The following is a 22764-nucleotide window of genomic DNA, read 5'->3' as shown; positions in this document are numbered from 1 at the left end:
GAGATAATCGCAAAACGAACTTTTTGTCTGGAAAATGATAATAGGTGCATTTTACTTTGTGTTCCTGTTAGGACCTTTGTCTGTCATAAAGCGCCCCTTACAGCTGATCTACAGTCAGAATTGATTTTTACACCCCAGCCAGCCTAGAGTCCAAACTGAAGATTGAAGTATGGTTTACTGATCCTAGATCTGTGTACAGGGTCAACTTCCATTATGGGGATGGTTGTAAAATGTAATTGACAGATAGAAAATAGATGAACGTAAGAATGCTTATTTCAGATTTGATTGCAGTTATTTTTTTTGGAACCACGTATTGTTGAGCAATGCCAACACGATCCAACACCGACAGAAGTTCCACAATAATATATTCTACAAATTCCTAATGCATTGAGACACCCCCATAGCTATTATTTATGACAGATGACGTTTATGCCTCAGTATCTGTACTCTATTACATAAATGATAGAATAGCGTATACCATGTTATACATATGCTGTCCCAGAATCATTGCCCAGAGACAGCAAAGTGAAAGTCACCTTTTATTGCAGTACGACATCATGTGACATGGGCACAAAGGAGACTCGATGTACTCGGAAGTGACGCCGGTTGCTGGAGGAATGTTTGTGCGCAGTGAGAGCCAAGCAGAAAACAGCAGCGTCAACCAGACAGTGAGAACAAAAATACAATAACCAAAAGTTAACATCTGAGCCTAAAGAACAGCAGTCGGAAACTGAGAAATTACAACCGTAAGTAACGTTGACAACTATTCCTAATATTACAATTGGTATCTATTGTTAAACCATTTGCCAAGATTGACAATATGAAAAGGTGGTTGAAGGGTGAATGGGACAGCCAGTATTAACTACAAGGAGAGAGATGCGACTGAAGCCCCAACGCAATGCCACCCTGCGGCCCTTGTTGTTGTGGAACTACTGCATCGCCCATTAATAAACGCACATGATTTAGTTCCCATAATTAAACGCTCCATAGGGATTTGTCAGGACAGAAGCACAGGAATAATGTCAGTGGTAATAGTTCGGTACCGTAATGTGTTGAATTCTACCTAGGCTGCCCTATGTTTCACTATTGTAGCTGTTCGTTAATCGATACACGTCCATTACTCTGACCAGGGGTCCCATAGTCTAAATGTGTCAAGTGAAAAGGGTGCCTCATGATGGCTAATTATGATTTATGAAAAACATTCATCTGTGTATATACTAGCTAGCTGCTCAGGGCTGCCAACTTTTGAAGAGGGTTTGGAGTGACATTTACTATGTGTGTGCCCCCCTAGCACAACCCCCCAGGGGGGGTTACTGGTTTTAAGGTCATTTACTGCAATTCTACGTTTTTTGACATGGCTTAGTTCTATGACCAGCGTGGTATTTGTTGTAATAAAAATCACAGGTCGTATGCTTTGAACATTACATGTACACTCAAAATTGGAAGACTTTGTTACTCAGCGATTTTTAGGGGGGGTGAAATTTAAATGTGATATTTCATTTTTTATCCATTTGCAAACATGTCTAAAAAACTGTTTTTTTGCTTTGCCATTATGGGCTGTTGTGAGTTATTATACTGTTACATGTAGATTGATGAGGGGATTTTTTTTTGTGTGTGTTCATTTTAGAATAAGGCTGTAAACGTAACACAATGTGTAAACAGTGAAGGGGTCTGAATACTTTCCGAATGCACTATGTACTATAGTTAGCTATTGCGGCTAGTTTAACTGGTTTGCTAGCTAGCTAGCTACCTTCTTTACGTAGTTTTGTTTGAAGCTATAATGATTCAGATCATGAGTCATGACATAACGTATTGCTTGTGGAGGAGGATGCGATGCTGTGTGACAGCAACCAGTATGGCATTTACTATAGCCAGTGGTGTAAAGTATTTCAGTAAAATTACTTGAAAGTACTACTTCAGTAGTTTTCTGGGGTATCTGTACTTTACTTTACTATTTATATGTTTGACAAATTTTACTTTTACTTCACTACATTCCTAAAGACAATGATGTACTTTTTACTCCATACATTTTCCCTGATACCCAAAAGTAGTCAAATCAAATGTTATTCAAATCAAATGTTATTGTTCACATACACATATAGTTAGCAGATGTTATTGTTCACATATAGTTAGCAGATGTTATTGTTCACATACACATATAGTTAGCAGATGTTATTGCTCACATATAGTTAGCAGATGTTATTGTTCACATACACATATAGTTAGCAGATGTTATTGTTCACATACACATATAGTTAGCAGATGTTATTGTTCACATATAGTTAGCAGATGTTATTGTTCACATATAGTTAGCAGATGTTATTGTTCACATATAGTTAGCAGATGTTATTGTTCACATATAGTTAGCAGATGTTATTGTTCACATATAGTTAGCAGATGTTATTGTTCACATATAGTTAGCAGATGTTATTGTTCACATATAGTTAGCAGATGTTATTGTTCACATATAGTTAGCAGATGTTATTGTTCACATATAGTTAGCAGATGTTATTGTTCACATATAGTTAGCAGATGTTATTGTTCACATACACATATAGTTAGCAGATGTTATTGTTCACATATAGTTAGCAGATGTTATTGTTCACATACACATATAGTTAGCAGATGTTATTGTTCACATACACATATAGTTAGCAGATGTTATTGTTCACATACACATATAGTTAGCAGATGTTATTGCTCACATATAGTTAGCAGATGTTATTGCTCACATATAGTTAGCAGATGTTATTGCTCACATACACATATATTTAGCAGATGTTATTGCGGGTGTAGCGAAATGCTCGTTACATTTCGAATGCTTTACAGGACAGGAAAATTGTCTAATTCACACACTTATCAAGAAAATATCCCTTGTTATCTCTACGTTCTAGTGGACTGACTAAACACATGGTTTTCTTTATATAAGGAATTTGAAAAGATTTATACATTTGATACTTAAGTATATTTTAGTAATGATATATTGACTTTTGATACTTAAGTATATTTAAAACCAAATACTTTTACTCAAGTAGTATTTTACTGGGTGACTTTTATTTGAGTCATTTTCTATTAAGGTATCTTTACTTTTACTCAAGTATGACAATTGGCTACTTTTTCCAAAACTGTTTTTTAATGAAGAACATATCAGATTTTGTATCGAACATTAACATAACAATATCATGTTTGCCTCTTGTCTTGTTGCAGTATCTGAACAGTGTGCATTATGAACCCAGTGTACTGCCCTGCACCAACAGGGGTCCCCTATGCCAATCAAAAGGGACATTTAGTAGGATACCCAGGTAGGCAGAGAGCCCCTTAACCAGTTTGTGAGCCTGTAGTGTTTACACACAGTTTTAGAAAAAAAAATCTCTCTATAAGTGTTGCGTCTTCTCTAAATGTCTGTCTGATGCTTCTGAACTTCACTTGTTTGACATGTGACCTCCCAGCTGGATTCCCTGTGGGCTATGCAGCCTCCCCTGCCTATGCCCCCAACATGTACCACCCTGGAGCCAACCACCCAGCCTTCCCCACAGGTAAGGTAACAGTCCGCCCCCCCCCCCCCACAGAGCTGCATCTAAGCCGACCCTTCTTCAGTCAGTGCTCACATATAGCACTGACTGAAGCGTTGGACTAGTAACCGGAAGGTTGCAAGTTCAAATCCCCGAGCTGACAAGGTACAAAATCTGTCGTTCTGCCCCTGAACAGGCAGTTAACCCACTGTTCCTAGGCCGTCATTGAAAATAAGAATTTGTTCTTAACTGACTAAAGGTTAAAAAAAAATATTAAAAAAAATTAAAAAAAAGTGCATACATTTGTAGTATGTGATTTCTTGTGGGAATTGATCCCCCAACCTCACCAGAGGTGTATTTATTACGCAGAATCCATTGCAAATTATTTATTGAACGGAGGCAAATGGAAGGAAACAGGGACCTACTTCAATTTATCCAATAGAAACTCATGTTTTGCTCTGTTTGCTTCCATTTGGTTTTTAAACGTTTTCCATAATGAACACACCCCCAGGGGGTTTTATTAGTCCAAACCGTTGCAATTGAGTTTCCATTGGACAAAATCAGGTCGGTCCCTCTCCGTTCCATTGGACAAAATCAGGTCGGTCCCTCTCCGTTCCATTGGACAAAATCAGGTCGGTCCCTCTCCGTTCCATTGGACAAAATCAGGTCGGTCCCTCTCCGTTCCATTGGACAAAATCAGGTCGGTCCCTCTCCGTTCCATTGGACAAAATCAGGTCGGTCCCTCTCCGTTCCATTGGACAAAATCAGGTCGGTCCCTCTCCGTTCCATTGGACAAAATCAGGTCGGTCCCTCTCCGTTCCATTGGACAAAATCAGGTCGGTCCCTCTCCGTTCCATTGGACAAAATCAGGTCGGTCCCTCTCCGTTCCATTGGACAAAATCAGGTCGGTCCCTCTCCGTTCCATTGGACAAAATCAGGTCGGTCCCTCTCCGTTCCATTGGACAAAATCAGGTCGGTCCCTCTCCGTTCCATTGGACAAAATCAGGTCGGTCCCTCTCCGTTCCATTGGACAAAATCAGGTCGGTCCCTCTCCGTTCCATTGGACAAAATCAGGTCGGTCCCTCTCCGTTCCATTGGACAAAATCAGGTCGGTCCCTCTCCGTTCCATTGGACAAAATCAGGTCGGTCCCTCTCCGTTCCATTGGACAAAATCAGGTCGGTCCCTCTCCGTTCCATTGGACAAATCAGGTCGGTCCCTCTCCGTTCCATGGACAAAATCAGGTCGGTCCCTCTCCGTTCCATTGGACAAAATCAGGTCGGTCCCTCTCCGTTCCATTGGACAAATCAGGTCGGTCCCTCTCCGTTCCATTGGACAAAATCAGGTCGGTCCCTCTCCGTTCCATTGGACAAAATCAGGTCGGTCCCTCTCCGTTCCATTGGACAAAATCAGGTCGGTCCCTCTCCGTTCCATTGGACAAAATCAGGTCGGTCCCTCTCCGTTCCATTGGACAAAATCAGGTCGGTCCCTCTCCGTTCCATTGGACAAAATCAGGTCGGTCCCTCTCCGTTCCATTGGACAAAATCAGGTCGGTCCCTCTCCGTTCCATTGGACAAAATCAGGTCGGTCCCTCTCCGTTCCATTGGACAAAATCAGGTCGGTCCCTCTCCGTTCCATTGGACAAAATCAGGTCATGAAGGTCCCTCTCCGTTCCATTGGACAAAATCAGGTCGGTCCTCTCCGTTCCATTGGACAAAATCAGGTCGGTCCCTCTCCGTTCCATTGGACAAAATCAGGTCGGTCCCTCTCCGTTCCATTGGACAAAATCAGGTCGGTCCCTCTCCGTTCCATTGGACAAATCAGGTCGGTCCCTCTCCGTTCCATTGGACAAAATCAGGTCGGTCCCTCTCCGTTCCATTGGACAAAATCAGGTCGGTCCCTCTCCGTTCCATTGGACAAAATCAGGTCGGTCCCTCTCCGTTCCATTGGACAAAATCAGGTCGGTCCCTCTCCGTTCCATTGGACAAAATCAGGTCGGTCCCTCTCCGTTCCATTGGACAAAATCAGGTCGGTCCCTCTCCGTTCCATTGGACAAAATCAGGTCGGTCCCTCTCCGTTCCATTGGACAAAATCAGGTCGGTCCCTCTCCGTTCCATTGGACAAAATCAGGTCGGTCCCTCTCCGTTCCATTGGACAAAATCAGGTCGGTCCCTCTCCGTTCCATTGGACAAATCAGGTCGGTCCCTCTCCGTTCCATTGGACAAAATCAGGTCGGTCCCTCTCCGTTCCATTGGACAAAATCAGGTCGGTCCCTCTCCGTTCCATTGGACAAAATCAGGTCGGTCCCTCTCCGTTCCATTGGACAAAATCAGGTCGGTCCCTCTCCGTTCATTGGACAAAATCAGGTCGGTCCCTCTCCGTTCCATTGGACAAAATCAGGTCGGTCCCTCTCCGTTCCATTGGACAAAATCAGGTCGGTCCCTCTCCGTTCCATTGGACAAAATCAGGTCGGTCCCTCTCCGTTCCATTGGACAAAATCAGGTCGGTCCCTCTCCGTTCCATTGGACAAAATCAGGTCGGTCCCTCTCCGTTTCATTGGACAAAATCAGGTAGGTCCCTCTCCGTTCCATTGGACAAAATTAGGTAGGTCACTCTCCGTTCCATTGGACAAAATCAGGTCGGTCCCTCTCCGTTCCATTGGACAAAATCAGGTAGGTCCCTCTCCGTTCCATTGGACAAAATCAGGTAGGTCCCTCTCCGTTCCATTGGACAAAATCAGGTAGGTCCCTCTCCGTTCCATTGGACAAAATCAGGTAGGTCCCTCTCCGTTCCATTGGACAAAATCAGGTAGGTCCCTCTCCGTTCCATTGGACAAAATCAGGTCGGTCCCTCTCCGTTCCATTTGGTTCTGTTTGGTTCCTAGTGAGTCCACCCCAGCTGAGCCACATCAGTTTGGGCAGGGGGTAGGAACGTGCAGCCGATCATGGGATAGTTGCAACCCAATACATTACTGAAGGCTAAATCCTGACCTGAATTGAATCAGTCTAACTGAATCGCAGTCTTTGTACATAGTGTAGCAGCCGCTGTGTTGTGACTCTGTACACCATGGTTTCATCACCTTTAGCTAAACATGGAGAACCAGACAGCTCTCAGGAGAGATGATTGAATTCAGCCAAACGTTTCTGCCTCTCGTTTTGTTTTCCAGCTACACATATATTGCCGTTGACTGAAACTTCCCTCTTTTGTGTTGTACAGATTCAGAAAGGAGTCGGACAATAGTCAGTCCCTTTACAAGCCCTCGGGACAAAAGGCCAGGCTTGAAGTGTTAATTGTTTTGTTTTTGTTCCTGTTAAAATGTGTAATTCCCCAGATGATATCTCTGCAATGTCTCTTATAGGTTACGCTCCGGGCACTCCTTTTAAAATGTCCTGCTCGCCCACCACGGGGGCTGTCCCACCTTACTCCTCGTCACCCAACCCTTACCCTGGAGCAGTATACCCTGTGAGAAGCACCTACCCCCAACAGAACCCCTACGCTCAGGTCAGTCAGTCCGTTAGTTCATCTACAGACTGCTGCAACATATCCAATCACCCTTTACCATCGGAAGTAGTACAACACAACCTATTTATTATTATTTTTTTGCTTATTTGCAGAACCGTACTGAACAAAAATATAAACGCAACATGTTCAAGTGTTGGTTTCATGAGCCGAATTGAAAGATCCCAGATATTTCTCATACTGTGCATGAATCTGTTAGCATCCCTGTTAGTGAGCATTTCTCCTATGCCAAGCAATAACACCTAAGGAACCTAAGCGCAGTACTTGGCTGTGACATCACACAGTTCCATGGTTAGTGCAGGCAATAGAGGAGGGTAGGGTAGCCTAGTGGTTAGAGTGTTGGACTAGTAACCGGAAGGTTGCAAGTTCAAACCCCCGAGCTGACAAGGTACAAATCTGTTGTTCTGTCCCTGAACAGGCAGTTAACCCACTGTTTCTAGGCCGTCATTGAAAATAAGAATTTGTTTTTAACTGACTTGCCTAGTTAAATAAAGGTAAAATAAAAATAACCTACTATTGTACACTATTCTCCCTACACTAATCTTCCAACATTACTGTGTGTTAAACAACTGAATGTGGTAATTTTCCAAATGAATCCAACCACCATTTTCTTTCTTTTCTTTCTTCTCTGCTCTCATAAAGAAATATACAGTATTTCTTTAAATAATAATTTTTATTAAGACCATACGAATGGCCGCTCCCATTAGTGGGTGCCCTCGACTCCCACCCGCCCCGAGACGCCGGAAGGGTCAAAGTCCCTGCCCCCAGCCCAAAGGGTTTCATAAATACTTTCCTAACCCTAAATAATCTACAAGATCAGAGTATATTTTAAAAAGTAAATGTATTCAGAGCGAGCAAGGTAGCCACTCCTGCTGAGCGCATTACGCTACGGAATAAGTTGTCTGAATACCAAATACTGAGAAGTGCTTAAGAAAGCCAGACATTTCCTAGGTCTGAATCGGGTCAATACACATTAGCTTGCTGCATATTGCTGCTGTAGTTGGCTCAATGTGGCGCTGGCGTGAGATCTCTCTCTCTCTCTCTCTCTCTCTCTCTATGAGGTATTGACGTGAGATCTCTCTCTCTCTCTGAGGTATTGACGTGAGCTCTCTCTCTCTCTCTCTGAGGTATTGACGTGAGCTCTCTCTCTGAGGTATTGACGTGAGCTCTCTCTCTCTCTCTCTGAGGTATTGACGTGAGATCTCTCTCTCTCTCTGAGGTATTGACGTGAGATCTCTCTCTCTCTGAGGTATTGACGTGAGATCTCTCTGAGGTATTGACGTGAGATTTCTCTCTCTCTCTCTCTGAGGTATTGACGTGAGATCTCTATCTCTCTCTCTCTCTGAGGTATTGACGTGAGATCTCTCTCTCTCTGAGGTATTGATGTGAGATCTCTCTCTCTCTCTCTCTCTCTGAGGTATTGATGTGAGATCTCTCTCTCTCTCTCTCTGAGGTATTGATGTGAGATCTCTCTCTCTCTCTCTCTGAGGTATTGATGTGAGATCTCTCTCTCTCTCTCTCTGAGGTATTGACGTGAGATCTCTCTCTCTCTCTCTCTCTGAGGTATTGACGTGAGCTCTCTCTCTGAGGTATTGATGTGAGATCTCTCTCTCTCTCTCTGAGGTATTGACGTGAGATCTCTCTCTCTCTCTCTCTGAGGTATTGACGTGAGCTCTCTCTCTGAGGTATTGACGTGAGATCTCTCTCTCTCTCTCTCTGAGGTATTGACGTGAGCTCTCTCTGAGGTATTGACGTGAGATCTCTCTCTCTCTCTCTCTGAGGTATTGACGTGAGATCTCTCTCTCTCTGAGGTATTGACGTGAGATCTCTCTCTCTCTGAGGTATTGACGTGAGATCTCTCTCTCTCTCTCTCTCTCTGAGGTATTGACATGAGCTCTCTCTGAGGTATTGACGTGAGATCTCTCTCTCTCTGAGGTATTGACGTGAGATCTCTCTCTCTCTGAGGTATTGACGTGAGATCTCTCTCTCTCTCTCTCTCTGAGGTATTGACGTGAGCTCTCTGAGGTATTGACGTGAGATCTCTCTCTCTCTCTCTCTCTCTGAGGTATTGACGTGAGATCTCTATCTCTCTCTCTCTCTGAGGTACTGACGTGAGATCTCTCTCTCTCTCTGAGGTACTGACGTGAGATCTCTCTCTCTCTCTCTGAGGTATTGATGTGAGATCTCTCTCTCTCTCTCTGAGGTACTGACGTGAGATCTCTCTCTCTCTGAGGTACTGACGTGAGATCTCTCTCTCTCTGAGGTATTGGACGTGAGATCTCTCTGAGGTATTGACGTGAGATCTCTCTCTCTCTCTCTGAGGTATTGACGTGAGATCTCTATCTCGCTCTCTCTGAGGTATTGACATGAGCTCTCTCTGAGGTATTGACGTGAGATCTCTCTCTCTCTCTCTGAGGTATTGACGTGAGATCTCTCTCTCTCTCTCTCTCTCTGAGGTACTGACGTGAGATCTCTCTCTCTCTGAGGTATTGATGTGAGATCTCTCTCTCTCTCTCTCTGAGGTATTGATGTGAGATCTCTCTCTCTCTCTCTGAGGTATTGACGTGAGATCTCTCTCTCTCTCTCTCAGGTATTGACGTGAGATCTCTCTCTCTCTCTCTCTCTGAGGTATTGACGTGAGATCTCTCTCTCTCTGAGGTATTGACATGAGCTCTCTCTGAGGTATTGACGTGAGATTCTCTCTCTCTCTGAGGTATTGACGTGAGATCTCTCTCTCTCTCCTCTCTCTGAGGTATTGACGTGAGCTCTCTCTGAGGTATTGACGTGAGATCTCTATCTCTCTCTCTCTCTGAGGTATTGACGTGAGCTCTCTCTGAGGTACTGACGTGAGATCTCTCTCTCTCTCTCTCTCTGAGGTACTGACGTGAGATCTCTCTCTCTCTCTCTCTGAGGTATTGACGTGAGATCTCTCTCTCTCTCTGAGGTACTGACGTGAGATCTCTCTCTCTCTCTGAGGTACTGACGTGAGATCTCTCTCTCTCTCTGAGGTACTGACGTGAGATCTCTCTCTCTCTCTGAGGTACTGACGTGAGATCTCTCTCTCTCTCTCTGAGGTACTGACGTGAGATCTCTCTCTCTCTCTCTCAGGTACTGACGTGAGATCTCTCTCTCTCTCTCTCAGGTACTGACGTGAGATCTCTCTCTCTCTCTCTCAGGTACTGACGTGAGATCTCTCTCTCTCTCTCTCAGGTACTGACGTGAGATCTCTCTCTCTCCTCTCTCAGGTACTGACGTGAGATCTCTCTCTCTCTCTGATGTATTGACGTGAGATCTCTCTCTCTCTCTCTGATGTATTGACGTGAGATCTCTCTCTCTCTCTCTGATGTATTGACGTGAGATCTCTCTCTCTGAGGTATTGACGTGAGATCTCTCTCTCTCTGAGGTATTGACGTGAGATCTCTCTCTCTCTCTCTCTCTCAGGTATTGACGTGAGCTCTTTCTGAGGTATTGACGTGAGATCTCTCTCTCTCTCTCTCTCAGGTATTGACCTGAGCTCTCTCTGAGGTATTGACGTGAGATCTCTCTCTCTCTCTCTCTGAGGTATTGACGTGAGATCTCTCTCTGAGGTATTGACGGGAGATCTCTCTCTCTCTCTCTCTCTGAGGTACTGACGTGAGATCTCTCTCTCTCTCTGAGGTACTGACGTGAGATCTCTCTCTCTCTCTGAGATATTGACGTGAGATCTCTCTCTCTCTCTCTCTCTCTCTCTGAGGTATTGACGTGAGATCTCTCTCTCTCTCTGAGGTATTGACGTGAGATCTCTCTCTGAGGTATTGACGTGAGCTCTCTCTGAGGTATTGACGGGAGATCTCTCTCTCTCTCTCTCTCTCTCTGAGGTACTGACGTGAGATCTCTCTCTCTCTCTGAGGTACTGACGTGAGATCTCTCTCTCTCTCTGAGGTACTGACGTGAGTTCTCTCTCTCTGAGGTATTGACGTGAGATCTCTCTCTGAGGTATTGACGTGAGATCTCTCTCTCTCTCTCTGAGGTATTGACGTGAGATCTCTCTCTCTCTCTCTGAGGTATTGACGTGAGATCTCTCTCTCTGAGGTATTGACGTGAGCTCTCTCTCTGAGGTATTGATGTGAGCTCTCTCTCTGAGGTATTGACGTGAGATCTCTCTCAGGTACTGACGTGAGATCTCTCTCTGAGGTATTGACGTGAGATCTCTCTCTCTCTCTCTCTCTGAGGTATTGACGTGAGATCTCTCTCTCTCTCTCTCTCTGAGGTATTGACGTGAGATCTCTCTCTCTCTCTCTCTCTCTGAGGTATTGACGTGAGATCTCTCTCTCTCTGAGGTATTGACGTGAGATCTCTCTCTCTCTCAGGTATTGACGTGAGCTCTCTCTGAGGTATTGACGTGAGATCTCTCTCTCTCTGAGGTACTGACGTGAGATCTCTCTCTCTCTCTCTCTCTGAGGTATTGACGTGAGATCTCTCTCTCTCTCTCTCTGAGGTATTGACGTGAGATCTCTCTCTCTCTCTCTCTGAGGTACTGACGTGAGATCTCTCTCTCTCTCTGAGGTATTGGCGTGAGATCTCTCTCTCTCTGAGGTATTGACGTGAGCTCTCTGAGGTATTGACGTGAGATCTCTCTCAGGTACTGACGTGAGATCTCTCTCTCTCTCTCTGAGGTATTGACGTGAGATCTCTCTCTCTCTCTCTCTCTGAGGTATTGACGTGAGATCTCTCTCTCTCTCTCTCTGAGGTATTGACGTGAGATCTCTCTCTCTCTCTGAGGTATTGACGTGAGATCTCTCTCTCTCTGAGGTATTGACGTGAGATCTCTCTCTCTCTCTCTTAGGTATTGACGTGAGCTCTCTCTGAGGTATTGACATGAGATCTCTCTCTCTCTCTCTCTCTGAGGTATTGACGTGAGATCTCTCTCTCTCTCTGAGGTATTGACGTGAGATCTCTCTCTCTCCTCTTTCTGAGGTACTGACGTGAGATCTCTCTCTCTGAGGTTTTGACGTGAGATCTCTCTCTCTCTGAGGTTTTGACGTGAGATCTCTCTCTCCTCTCTCAGGTACTGACGTGAGATCTCTCTCTCTCTCTCTCTCAGATACTGACGTGAGATCTCTCTCTCTCTCTGATGTATTGACGTGAGATCTCTCTCTCTCTCTTCTCTCCTCTGAGGTATTGACGTGAGATCTCTCTCTCTCTGAGGTACTGACGTGAGATCTCTCTCTCTCTCTCTCTGAGGTATTGACGTGAGATCTCTCTCTCTCTCTCTGAGGTATTGACGTGAGATCTCTCCTCTCTCTCTCTCTGAGGTATTGACGTGAGATCTCTCTCTCCTCTGAGGTACTGACGTGAGATTCTCTCTCTCTCTCTCTGAGGTATTGACGTGAGATCTCTCTCTCTCTCTCCTGAGGTATTGACGTGAGATCTCTCTCTCTCTCTGAGGTATTGGCGTGAGATCTCTCTCTCTCTCTGAGGTATTGACGTGAGATCTCTCTCTCTCTGAGGTATTGACGTGAGATCTCTCCTCTCTCTGAGTATTGACGTGAGATCTCTCTCTCTCTGAGGTATTGACGTGAGATCTCTCTCTCTCTGAGGTATTGACGTGAGATCTCTCTCTCTCTGAGGTATTGACGTGAGCTCTCTCTCAGGTACTGACGTGAGATCTCTCTCTCTCTCTGAGGTATTGACGTGAGATCTCTCTCTCTCTGAGGTATTGACGTGAGATCTCTCTCTCTCTCTCTCTCTGAGGTATTGACGTGAGATCTCTCTCTCTCTCTCTGAGGTATTGACGTGAGATCTCTCTCTCTCTCTCTGAGGTATTGACGTGAGCTCTCTCTGAGGTATTGACATGAGATCTCTCTCTCTCTCTGAGGTATTGACGTGAGATCTCTCTCTCTCTCTGAGGTATTGACGTGAGATCTCTCTCTCTCTGAGGTACTGACGTGAGATCTCTCTCTCTCTCTCAGGTACTGACGTGAGATCTCTCTCTCTCTCTCTCAGGTACTGGACGTGAGATCTCTCTCTCTCTCTCAGTACTGACGTGAGATCTCTCTCTCTCTCTGATGTATTGACGTGAGATCTCTCTCTCTCTGAGGTATTGACGTGAGATCTCTCTCTCTCTGAGTATTGATGTGAGCACTCTCTGAGGTATTGACGTGAGATCTCTCTCTCTCTGAGGTATTGGACGTGAGATCTCTCTCTCTCTCCTGAGGTACTGACGTGAGATCTCTCTCTCCTCTCTCTCTCTCTGAGGTATTGACGTGAGATCTCTCTCTCTCTGAGGTATTGACTGTGAGATCTCTCTCTCTGAGGTATTGACGTGAGCTCTCTCTGAGGTATTGACGTGAGATCTCTCTCTCTCTCTCTCTCTGAGGTACTGACGTGAGATCTCTCTCTCTCTCTGAGGTACTGACGTGAGATCTCTCTCTCTCTCTGAGGTACTGACGTGAGACCTCTCTCTCTCTCTCTGAGGTACTGACGTGAGATCTCTCTCTCTCTCTGAGGTACTGACGTGAGATCTCTCTCTCTCTCTGAGGTACTGACGTGAGATCTCTCTCTCTCTCTGAGGTACTGACGTGAGATCTCTCTCTCTCTCTGAGGTACTGACGTGAGCTCTCTCTCTCTCTCAGGTATTGACGTGAGATCTCTCTCTGAGGTACTGACGTGAGATCTCTCTCTCTCTCTCTCTCTGAGGTATTGACGTGAGATCTCTCTCTGGGGTATTGACGGGAGATCTCTCTCTCTCTCTCTCTCTCTCTGAGGTACTGACGTGAGATCTCTCTCTCTCTCTGAGGTACTGACGTGAGATCTCTCTCTCTCTCTGAGGTATTGACGTGAGATCTCTCTCTCTCTCTCTGAGGTATTGACGTGAGATCTCTCTCTCTCTCTCTGAGGTATTGACGTGAGATCTCTCTCTCTCTCTCTGAGGTATTGACGTGAGCTCTCTCTGAGGTATTGACATGAGATCTCTCTCTCTCTCTGAGGTATTGACGTGAGATCTCTCTCTCTCTCTGAGGTATTGACGTGAGATCTCTCTCTCTCTGAGGTACTGACGTGAGATCTCTCTCTCTCTCTCAGGTACTGACGTGAGATCTCTCTCTCTCTCTCAGGTACTGACGTGAGATCTCTCTCTCTCTCCTCAGATACTGACGTGAGATCTCTCTCTCTCTCTGATGTATTGACGTGAGATCTCTCTCTCTCTGAGGTATTGACGTGAGATCTCTCTCTCTCTCTGAGGTATTGATGTGAGCTCTCTCTGAGGTATTGACGTGAGATCTCTCTCTCTCTCTGAGGTATTGACGTGAGATCTCTCTCTCTCTCTGAGGTACTGACGTGAGATCTCTCTCTCTCTCTCTCTCTCTGAGGTATTGACGTGAGATCTCTCTCTCTCTGAGGTATTGACGTGAGATCTCTCTCTCTCTGAGGTATTGACGTGAGCTCTCTCTGAGGTATTGACGTGAGATCTCTCTCTCTCTCTCTCTCTGAGGTACTGACGTGAGATCTCTCTCTCTCTCTGAGGTACTGACGTGAGATCTCTCTCTCTCTCTGAGGTACTGACGTGAGATCTCTCTCTCTCTCTCTGAGGTACTGACGTGAGATCTCTCTCTCTCTCTGAGGTACTGACGTGAGATCTCTCTCTCTCTCTGAGGTATTGACGTGAGATCTCTCTCTCTGAGGTATTGACGTGAGATCTCTCTCTCTCTCTGAGGTATTGACGTGAGATCTCTCTCTCTCTCTCTCAGGTATTGACGTGAGATCTCTCTCTGAGGTACTGACGTGAGATCTCTCTCTCTCTCTCTCTCTGAGGTATTGACGTGAGATCTCTCTCTGAGGTATTGACGGGAGATCTCTCTCTCTCTCTCTCTCTCTCTGAGGTACTGACGTGAGATCTCTCTCTCTCTCTGAGGTACTGACGTGAGATCTCTCTCTCTCTCTCTGAGGTATTGACGTGAGATCTCTCTCTCTCTCTCTGAGGTATTGACGTGAGATCTCTCTCTCTCTCTCTCTGAGGTATTGACGTGAGATCTCTCTCTCTCTCTCTGAGGTATTGACGTGAGATCTCTCTCTCTCTGAGGTATTGACGTGAGATCTCTCTCTCTCTCTGAGGTATTGACGTGAGATCTCTCTCTGAGGTATTGACGTGAGCTCTCTCTGAGGTATTGACGGGAGATCTCTCTCTCTCTCTGAGGTACTGACGTGAGATCTCTCTCTCTCTGAGGTATTGACGTGAGATCTCTCTCTCTCTCTCTCTCTGAGGTATTGACGTGAGATCTCTCTCTCTCTCTGAGGTACTGACGTGAGATCTCTCTCTGAGGTATTGACGTGAGATCTCTCTCTCTCTCTCCTGAGGTATTGACGTGAGATCTCTCTCTCTGAGGTATTGACGTGAGCTCTCTCTCTGAGGTATTGACGTGAGCTCTCTCTCTGAGGTATTGATGTGAGCTCTCTCTCTGAGGTATTGACGTGAGATCTCTCTCAGGTACTGACGTGAGATCTCTCTCTCTGAGGTTATTGACGTGAGATCTCCTCTCTCTGAGGTATTGACGTGAGATCTCTCTCTCTCTCTGAGGTATTGACGTGAGTATTGACGTGAGATCTCTCTCTCTCTGAGGTATTGACGTGAGATCTCTCTCTCTGAGGTATTGACGTGAGATCTCTCTCTCTCTCTGAGGTATTGACGTGAGATCTCTCTCTCTCTCTGAGGTATTGACGTGAGATCTCTCTCTCTCTCTGAGGTATTGACGTGAGATCTCTCTCTCTCTCTGAGGTATTGACGTGAGATCTCTCTCTCTCTGAGGTATTGACGTGAGATCTCTCTCTCTCTGAGGTATTGACGTGAGATCTCTCTCTCTCTGAGGTATTGACGTGAGATCTCTCTCTCTCTCTCTGAGGTATTGACGTGAGCTCTCTCTCAGGTACTGACGTGAGATCTCTCTCTCTCTGAGGTATTGACGTGAGATCTCTCTCTCTCTGAGGTATTGACGTGAGATCTCTCTCTCTCTGAGGTATTGACGTGAGATCTCTCTCTCTCTGAGGTATTGACGTGAGATCTCTCTCTCTCTCTCTGAGGTATTGACGTGAGATCTCTCTCTCTCTCTCTCTCTCTCTGAGGTATTGACGTGAGATCTCTCTCTCTCTCTCTCTGAGGTATTGACGTGAGCTCTCTCTGAGGTATTGACATGAGATCTCTCTCTCTCTCTGAGGTATTGACGTGAGATCTCTCTCTCTCTCTGAGGTATTGACGTGAGATCTCTCTCTCTCTCTGAGGTACTGACGTGAGATCTCTCTCTCTCTCTGAGGTTTTGACGTGAGATCTCTCTCTCTCTCAGGTACTGACTTGAGATCTCTCTCTCTCTCTCTCTCAGATACTGACGTGAGATCTCTCTCTCTCTCTGATGTATTGACGTGAGATCTCTCTCTCTCTGAGGTATTGACGTGAGCTCTCTCTGAGGTATTGACGTGAGATCTCTCTCTCTCTGATGTATTGACGTGAGATCTCTCTCTCTCTGAGGTATTGACGTGAGATCTCTCTCTCTCTGAGGTACTGACGTGAGATCTCTCTGAGGTATTGACGTGAGATCTCTCTCTCTCTCTCTGAGGTACTGACGTGAGATCTCTCTCTCTCTCTCTGAGGTACTGACGTGAGCTCTCTCTCTCTCTGAGGTATTGACGTGAGATCTCTCTCTCTGAGGTATTGACGTGAGATCTCTCTCTCTCTCTGAGGTACTGACGTGAGATCTCTCTCTCTCTGAGGTATTGACGTGAGATCTCTCTCTCTCTCTGAGGTATTGACGTGAGATCTCTCTCTCTCTCTGAGGTATTGACGTGAGATCTCTCTCTCTCTCTCTGAGGTATTGACGTGAGCTCTCTCTCTCTGAGGTATTGACGTGAGCTCTCTCTCTGAGGTATTGACGTGAGATCTCTCTCAGGTACTGACGTGAGATCTCTCTCTCTCTGAAGTATTGACGTGAGCTCTCTCTCTGAGGTACTGACGTGAGATCTCTCTCTCTCTCTCTAAGCATCAAGGCACTTACTACACACAGCCGCTGTACGCAGCCCCGCCCCATGTCATACATCACACTACAGTGGTCCAGCCCAATGGGATGCCAGCAGCCATGTATGCCCCGCCCATGCACCACCCGCCTCGCCCCCACAATGGTGTTGCCATGGGGATGGTAGCAGGGACCACTATGGCCATGTCAGCTGGTGAGTTCCATCATTTTTCTATTTTTTTTTATACTATCCTGTCTCTACACAGCGTACAAATCTTTGACGAGGATGAAGAAATGGTTTGGCTTTTGTCTAAATTCCTGACCTTTCCCACCTCCCTCCCTTCTCCAGGAACATTGTTGACACACTCCCCGAATCCCCTTGCCCCCCACCAAGTCGCGATGCCCACATACCGACACCCAGGCACGCCCACCTACAGCTATGTGCCCCCCCAGTGGTGAAGTGATGTCACTGTGAGTAGTGACTACGTCCTCCGTGTCACCCATTTCATGCTTTCTCTGGTCAATCTGCCTGGGACAAACACTGACCACTGACACCGAACACATGGAAATACAAGAGCATAGACAATTGTGATCATTTTACAGTTATAAAATCACTTTTTTTTTTTTTTTACTTTTCAGGCAGGAAAATACAGGAAGGGTGGCCTAATTGTTACCATTTTAAAGGGTTGTCACAGGAAGGGAGGCCTACTTGTTACCATTTTAAAGGGTTGTCACAGGAAGGGAGGCCTACTTGTTACCATTTTAAAGGGTTGTCACAGGAAGGGTGGCCTACTTGTTACAGGAAGGGTGGCCTACTTGTTACAGGAAGGGTGGCCTACTTGTTACAGGAAGGGTGGCCTACTTGTTACAGGAAGGGTGGCCTACTTGTTACCATTTTAAAGGGTTGTCACAGGAAGGGTGGCCTACTTGTTACCATTTTAAAGGGTTGTCATAGGAAGGGAGGCCTACTTGTTACCATTTTAAAGGGTTGTCACAGGAAGCGTGGCCTACTTGTTACCATTTTAAAGGGTTGTCACAGGAAGGGTGGCCTACTTGTTACCATTTTAAAGGGTTGTCACAGGAAGCGTGGCCTACTTGTTACCATTTTAAAGGGTTGTCACAGGAAGGGTGGCCTACTTGTTACCAATTTAAAGGGTTGTCATAGGAAGGGAGGCCTACTTGTTACCATTTTAAAGGGTTGTCACAGGAAGCGTGGCCTACTTGTTACCATTTTAAAGGGTTGTCACAGGAAGGGTGGCCTACTTGTTACCATTTTAAAGGGTTGTCACAGGAAGCGTGGCCTACTTGTTACCATTTTAAAGGGTTGTCACAGGAAGGGTGGCCTACTTGTTACCAATTTAAAGGGTTGTCACAGGAAGGGAGGCCTACTTGTTACCATTTTAAAGGGTTGTCACAGGAAGCGTGGCCTACTTGTTACCATTTTAAAGGGTTGTCACAGGAAGGGAGGCCTACTTGTTACCATTTTAAAGGGTTGTTACAGGAAGGGTGGCCTACTTGTTACCATTTTAAAGGGTTGTCACAGGAAGGGTGGCCTACTTGTTACCATTTTAAAGGGTTGTTACAGGAAGGGTGGCCTACTTGTTACCATTTTAAAGGGTTGTTACAGGAAGGGTGGCCTACTTGTTACCATTTTAAAGGGTTGTCACAGGAAGGGTGGCCTACTTGTTACCATTTTAAAGGGTTGTCACAGGAAGGGTGGCCTACTTGTTACCATTTTAAAGGGTTGTTACAGGAAGGGTGGCCTACTTGTTACCATTTTAAAGGGTTGTTACAGGAAGGGTGGCCTACTTGTTACCATTTTAAAGGGTTGTCAAACATGTTGGGAAAATTTGGCAGTGGTCAATAGATGGACATTTTATGTGTAGGAAAACAAACAATCGGTATTACTGTATATTAATCAACTTTTCCTCTGCTTCTCTTCAGGTCAGAAGATGGTAGATATGCATCGACACTCCCGTCCAGTGTTCTACAGCTGATGATGATGATGATGACCCCCTTCAGCTGTTCTTCCTTCCTTTTTATAGGTGTGATGCGAATCTGAATCCTAACCATACATCAACAGGTCTGTTCAGAACGGGATGAAGAGAATCTTCCCACTCCTGACTGTTCCTGTTTGGATTAACGCTATCCCAGAATCCTTTGCTCACTCTGCTGCATATCTTCCGTCAGATGGCTACTGGAAGTCTCCTCCATGCAAACTTGTGTTTTGTGGACTGTCTTTAGAAATGTGTAGTTAACTATTTTAAGTCGTTAAAAGAGAGTTTGGATGAGTTTTTATTTTTGGGATCCATATCGAGGTAAATGCGCGTGTGTGTGTGTGTGTATGCTAAATAACGCTCGCTCAATCTACCTGAGACATGCAAAATCACCAAAAAGATTTAATCTAAAGGAACTAAGAATAAGAACTGCAATTGTTTTAGCACTGATATCGTGTCTTAATTTGAAACCTTAAATAAGAAAGGGGGGGGGAATAGTTTCATACAAACAAACTTAAAGATGGAATCCTCAGTAGGGGGGGAAACGGTGCCACTGGCTGCCCCACCACTGTTATGTGCAGTATGTTGTGTGTTCCTCTTTCTCGTGTCAGAGGGGGAACAACAGTGTTGGTTGTTTTGCAGTGGTAATATCACATATAGCTGTTTCACCAATAACGATTCCAGGGTTAGGATTACTACTCAAAGCCGGGCACATTTTTATTTGACTTGTTTTTAGTAACGTTGCTGGCAGAGTATTATTTCCCTAGATGAAGCTGTGTCGACATTTTGTCTGTTGGGCCATTATTATAATTTTTTTTGTAGTTTGGGAAAATTAGATTTTTTTTGTTGCTGTTGAGTTTTGTGCCTCTGTGTCCATTCCAACACTAAATCATTCTCCACACTCTGCCCATTGGGAGATGTTGTGGACACAGAGTTCCATATAGAAGTTCCAACGGTCTTAAACAGATAATTCCCTTTCCTCTTGGACCATTTGTCCTAAGATCCCCTACATCATGACAGCAGAATGATACGGACCTGTCGTGACATGTGATCTATTACTGGTCGCAAAGGAAAGTCATCTATTGACAACTACTTGGACTCAGTCCTGTAGACAATGAGTGATTGTGTATAATTCTATTTTCAGAGGTTTAAACTACTGAAAACGTTGCATGTACAGATGCATGTATGTGTCATACCTGAACATGTCTACTGATTCCTTTGTCATTAGTTTGGGCTTAACCACACCAAGAGCCACAAACTTTTAAAATCAATGCTAACCTGAGACATTTTCAACAGGTTTGAGACCTTATTATTATTAAATATATTATAATTTTCTAAGCACTACTGGAAGAGAAGACACATTCAATTCTTATTTGAGACACAGTTTTAAGGAAGCCAGTACTTAACTGAAGTGAGATGTCTCTCCCAAGTTACCTCAAGACTCCACCAGAACTCACCCGATTTTATATCATTGTCTGAGTCACTCGTCTATCTAATCTAAGTCACCTCAGTTACTGAATCTGTTTTGTAATGTGTTTTTGGGTTGTCGAGAAAGACTACAAAATAAATACTATTATGAGAATTTGTCAAGGTTTTTTTATTTAACCATTTCATTGAATCATGTCACCTGCACATCTTTGGGGATCCAAGGATGATGTGGTGTTTTAAGGTGATGTACGATAACACCGAGCGATGGGGTCTGAGGTGATGTACGATAACACCGAGCGATGGGGTTCGAGGTGATTTACGATAACACCGAGCGATGGGGTCTGAGGTGATGTACGATAACACCGAGCGATGGGGTGTGAGGTGATGTGATTTACGATAACACCGAGCGATGGGGTCCGAGGTGATGTGATTTACGATAACACCGAGCGATGGGGTCTGAGGTGATGTACGATAACACCGAGCGATGGGGTACGAGGTGATGTACGATAACACCGAGCGATGGGGTCTGAGGTGATGTACGATAACACCGAGCGATGGGGTACGAGGTGATGGGGTGATTTACGATAACACCGAGCGATGGGGTCTGAGGTGATGTGGTGATTTACGATAACACAGAGCGATGGGGTTCATGGTGATTGACGATAACACCGAGCGATGGGGTCCGAGGTGATGTGATGATTTACGATAACACAGAGCGATGGGGTTCATGGTGATTGACGATAACACCGAGCGATGGGGTCCGAGGTGATGTGATGATTTACGATAACACCGAGCGATGGGGTTCGAGGTGATGTGTTGATTTACGATAACACCGAGCGATGGGGTTTGAGGTGATGTGGTGATTTACGATAACACCGAGCGATGGGGTGTGAGGTGATGTGGTGATTTACGATAAAACACCGGGCGATGGGGTACGAGGTGATGTGGTGATTTACGATAAAACACAGAGCGATGGGGTCTGAGGTGATGTACGATAACACCGAGCGATGGGGTACGAGGTGATGTACGATAACACCGAGCGATGGGGTCTGAGGTGATGTACGATAACACCGAGCGATGGGGTGAGGTGATGTGGTGATTTACGATAACACCGAGCGATGGGGTTCGAGGTGATGTGGTGATTTACGATAACACCGAGCGATGGGGTCTGAGGTGATTTACGATAACACCGAGCGATGGGGTCTGAGGTGATGTGGTGATTTACGATAACACAGAGCGATGGGGTTCATGGTGATTGACGATAACACCGAGCGATGGGGTCCGAGGTGATGTGATGATTTACGATAACACCGAGCGATGGGGTTCATGGTGATTTACGATAACACCGAGCGATGGGGTTCATGGTGATTGACGATAACACCGAGCGATGGGGTCCGAGGTGATGTGATGATTTACGATAACACCGAGCGATGGGATTCGAGGTGATGTGGTGATTTACGATAACACCGAGCGATGGGGTCCGAGGTGATGTGGTGATTTACGATAAAACACCGGGCGATGGGGTACGAGGTGATGTGGTGATTTACGATAAAACACCGGGCGATGGGGTTCGAGGTGATGTGGTGATTTACGATAACACCGGGCGATGGGGTTCGAGGTGATGTGGTGATTTACGATAACACCGGGCGATGGGGTTCGAGGTGATGTGGTGATTTACGATAACACCGGGCGATGGGCTTTGAGGTGATGTGGTGCAGCACTGACTGTTAGTGCACATTGATGTTGGTCCGTATAGACTTAATGCAACCCGGATAGAGATGGTCCATAAATCTGTATTTGAACGTGAATAGAATACCTTGAAAATAACCGCAGACATCTTGAACGCAGTCTCCACCTCTTATTATACCTCAGTGATTGAGAGGTTTAGAAGCCACCGGTCGGCCATATTGGCAGTCCCCTGTAGGATTAGTCCTCCATAAGAATAAATGAAATTCTACAGTAGTTAAATTAAATGTTTCAAGGACAAAATTACATGTATTTAAGTATTAGTGGGGGACTTCATGTACAAAAGTATGTGGACACCCCTTCAAATTAGTGGATTTGGCTATTTCAGCCACACCCGTTGCTGACAGGTGTATAAAATCGAGCACACAGCCATGCAATCTCCATAGACAAACATTGCCAGTAGAATTGCCTTACTGAAGAGCCCAGTGACTTTCAACATGGCACCGTCATAGGATGCCACCTTATTCAAAATTCTGCCCTGCTAGAGCTGCCTCGGGCAACTGTAAGTTCTGCTATTGTGATGTGGAAACGTCTTGGAGCAACAACGGCTCAGCCGCGAAGTGGTAGGCCACACAAGCTCACAGATC

General features: G+C 45.4%; 1 protein-coding gene across 1 annotated transcript; it reads left to right on the top strand.

The window, feature by feature from the left end:
• The first annotated feature begins 262 nt into the window (after positions 1 to 262).
• Positions 263 to 20589, top strand: fam168b (family with sequence similarity 168 member B). Its single transcript, XM_031836401.1, has 7 exons — positions 263 to 746; positions 3208 to 3302; positions 3450 to 3536; positions 6869 to 7011; positions 17034 to 17220; positions 17356 to 17477; positions 18951 to 20589. The coding sequence occupies exons 2-6, from the start codon at positions 3227 to 3229 to the stop codon at positions 17463 to 17465; spliced, it is 603 nt and encodes a 200-aa protein (XP_031692261.1). The 5' UTR covers positions 263 to 746; positions 3208 to 3226; the 3' UTR covers positions 17466 to 17477; positions 18951 to 20589.
• The last annotated feature ends 2175 nt before the right edge of the window (positions 20590 to 22764 follow it).

This window comes from Oncorhynchus kisutch, linkage group LG11 (genome assembly GCF_002021735.2).
Source record: "Oncorhynchus kisutch isolate 150728-3 linkage group LG11, Okis_V2, whole genome shotgun sequence".
NCBI classification, from domain to species: domain Eukaryota; kingdom Metazoa; phylum Chordata; class Actinopteri; order Salmoniformes; family Salmonidae; genus Oncorhynchus; species Oncorhynchus kisutch.
The sequence above is the reverse complement of the archived record's forward strand: the minus strand, read 5'-3'. Positions and strand labels throughout refer to the sequence as shown.

Coding starts and splice junctions, on each gene's coding strand:
- fam168b (XM_031836401.1), top strand. CDS start 3,227: ATGAACCCAGTGTACTGCCCTGCACCAACAGGGGTCCCCTATGCCAAT. Junction 3,303..3,449: donor ACATTTAGTAGGATACCCAG/GTAGGCAGAGAG, acceptor GTGACCTCCCAG/CTGGATTCCCTGTGGGCTAT. Junction 3,537..6,868: donor CCACCCAGCCTTCCCCACAG/GTAAGGTAACAG, acceptor TGTCTCTTATAG/GTTACGCTCCGGGCACTCCT.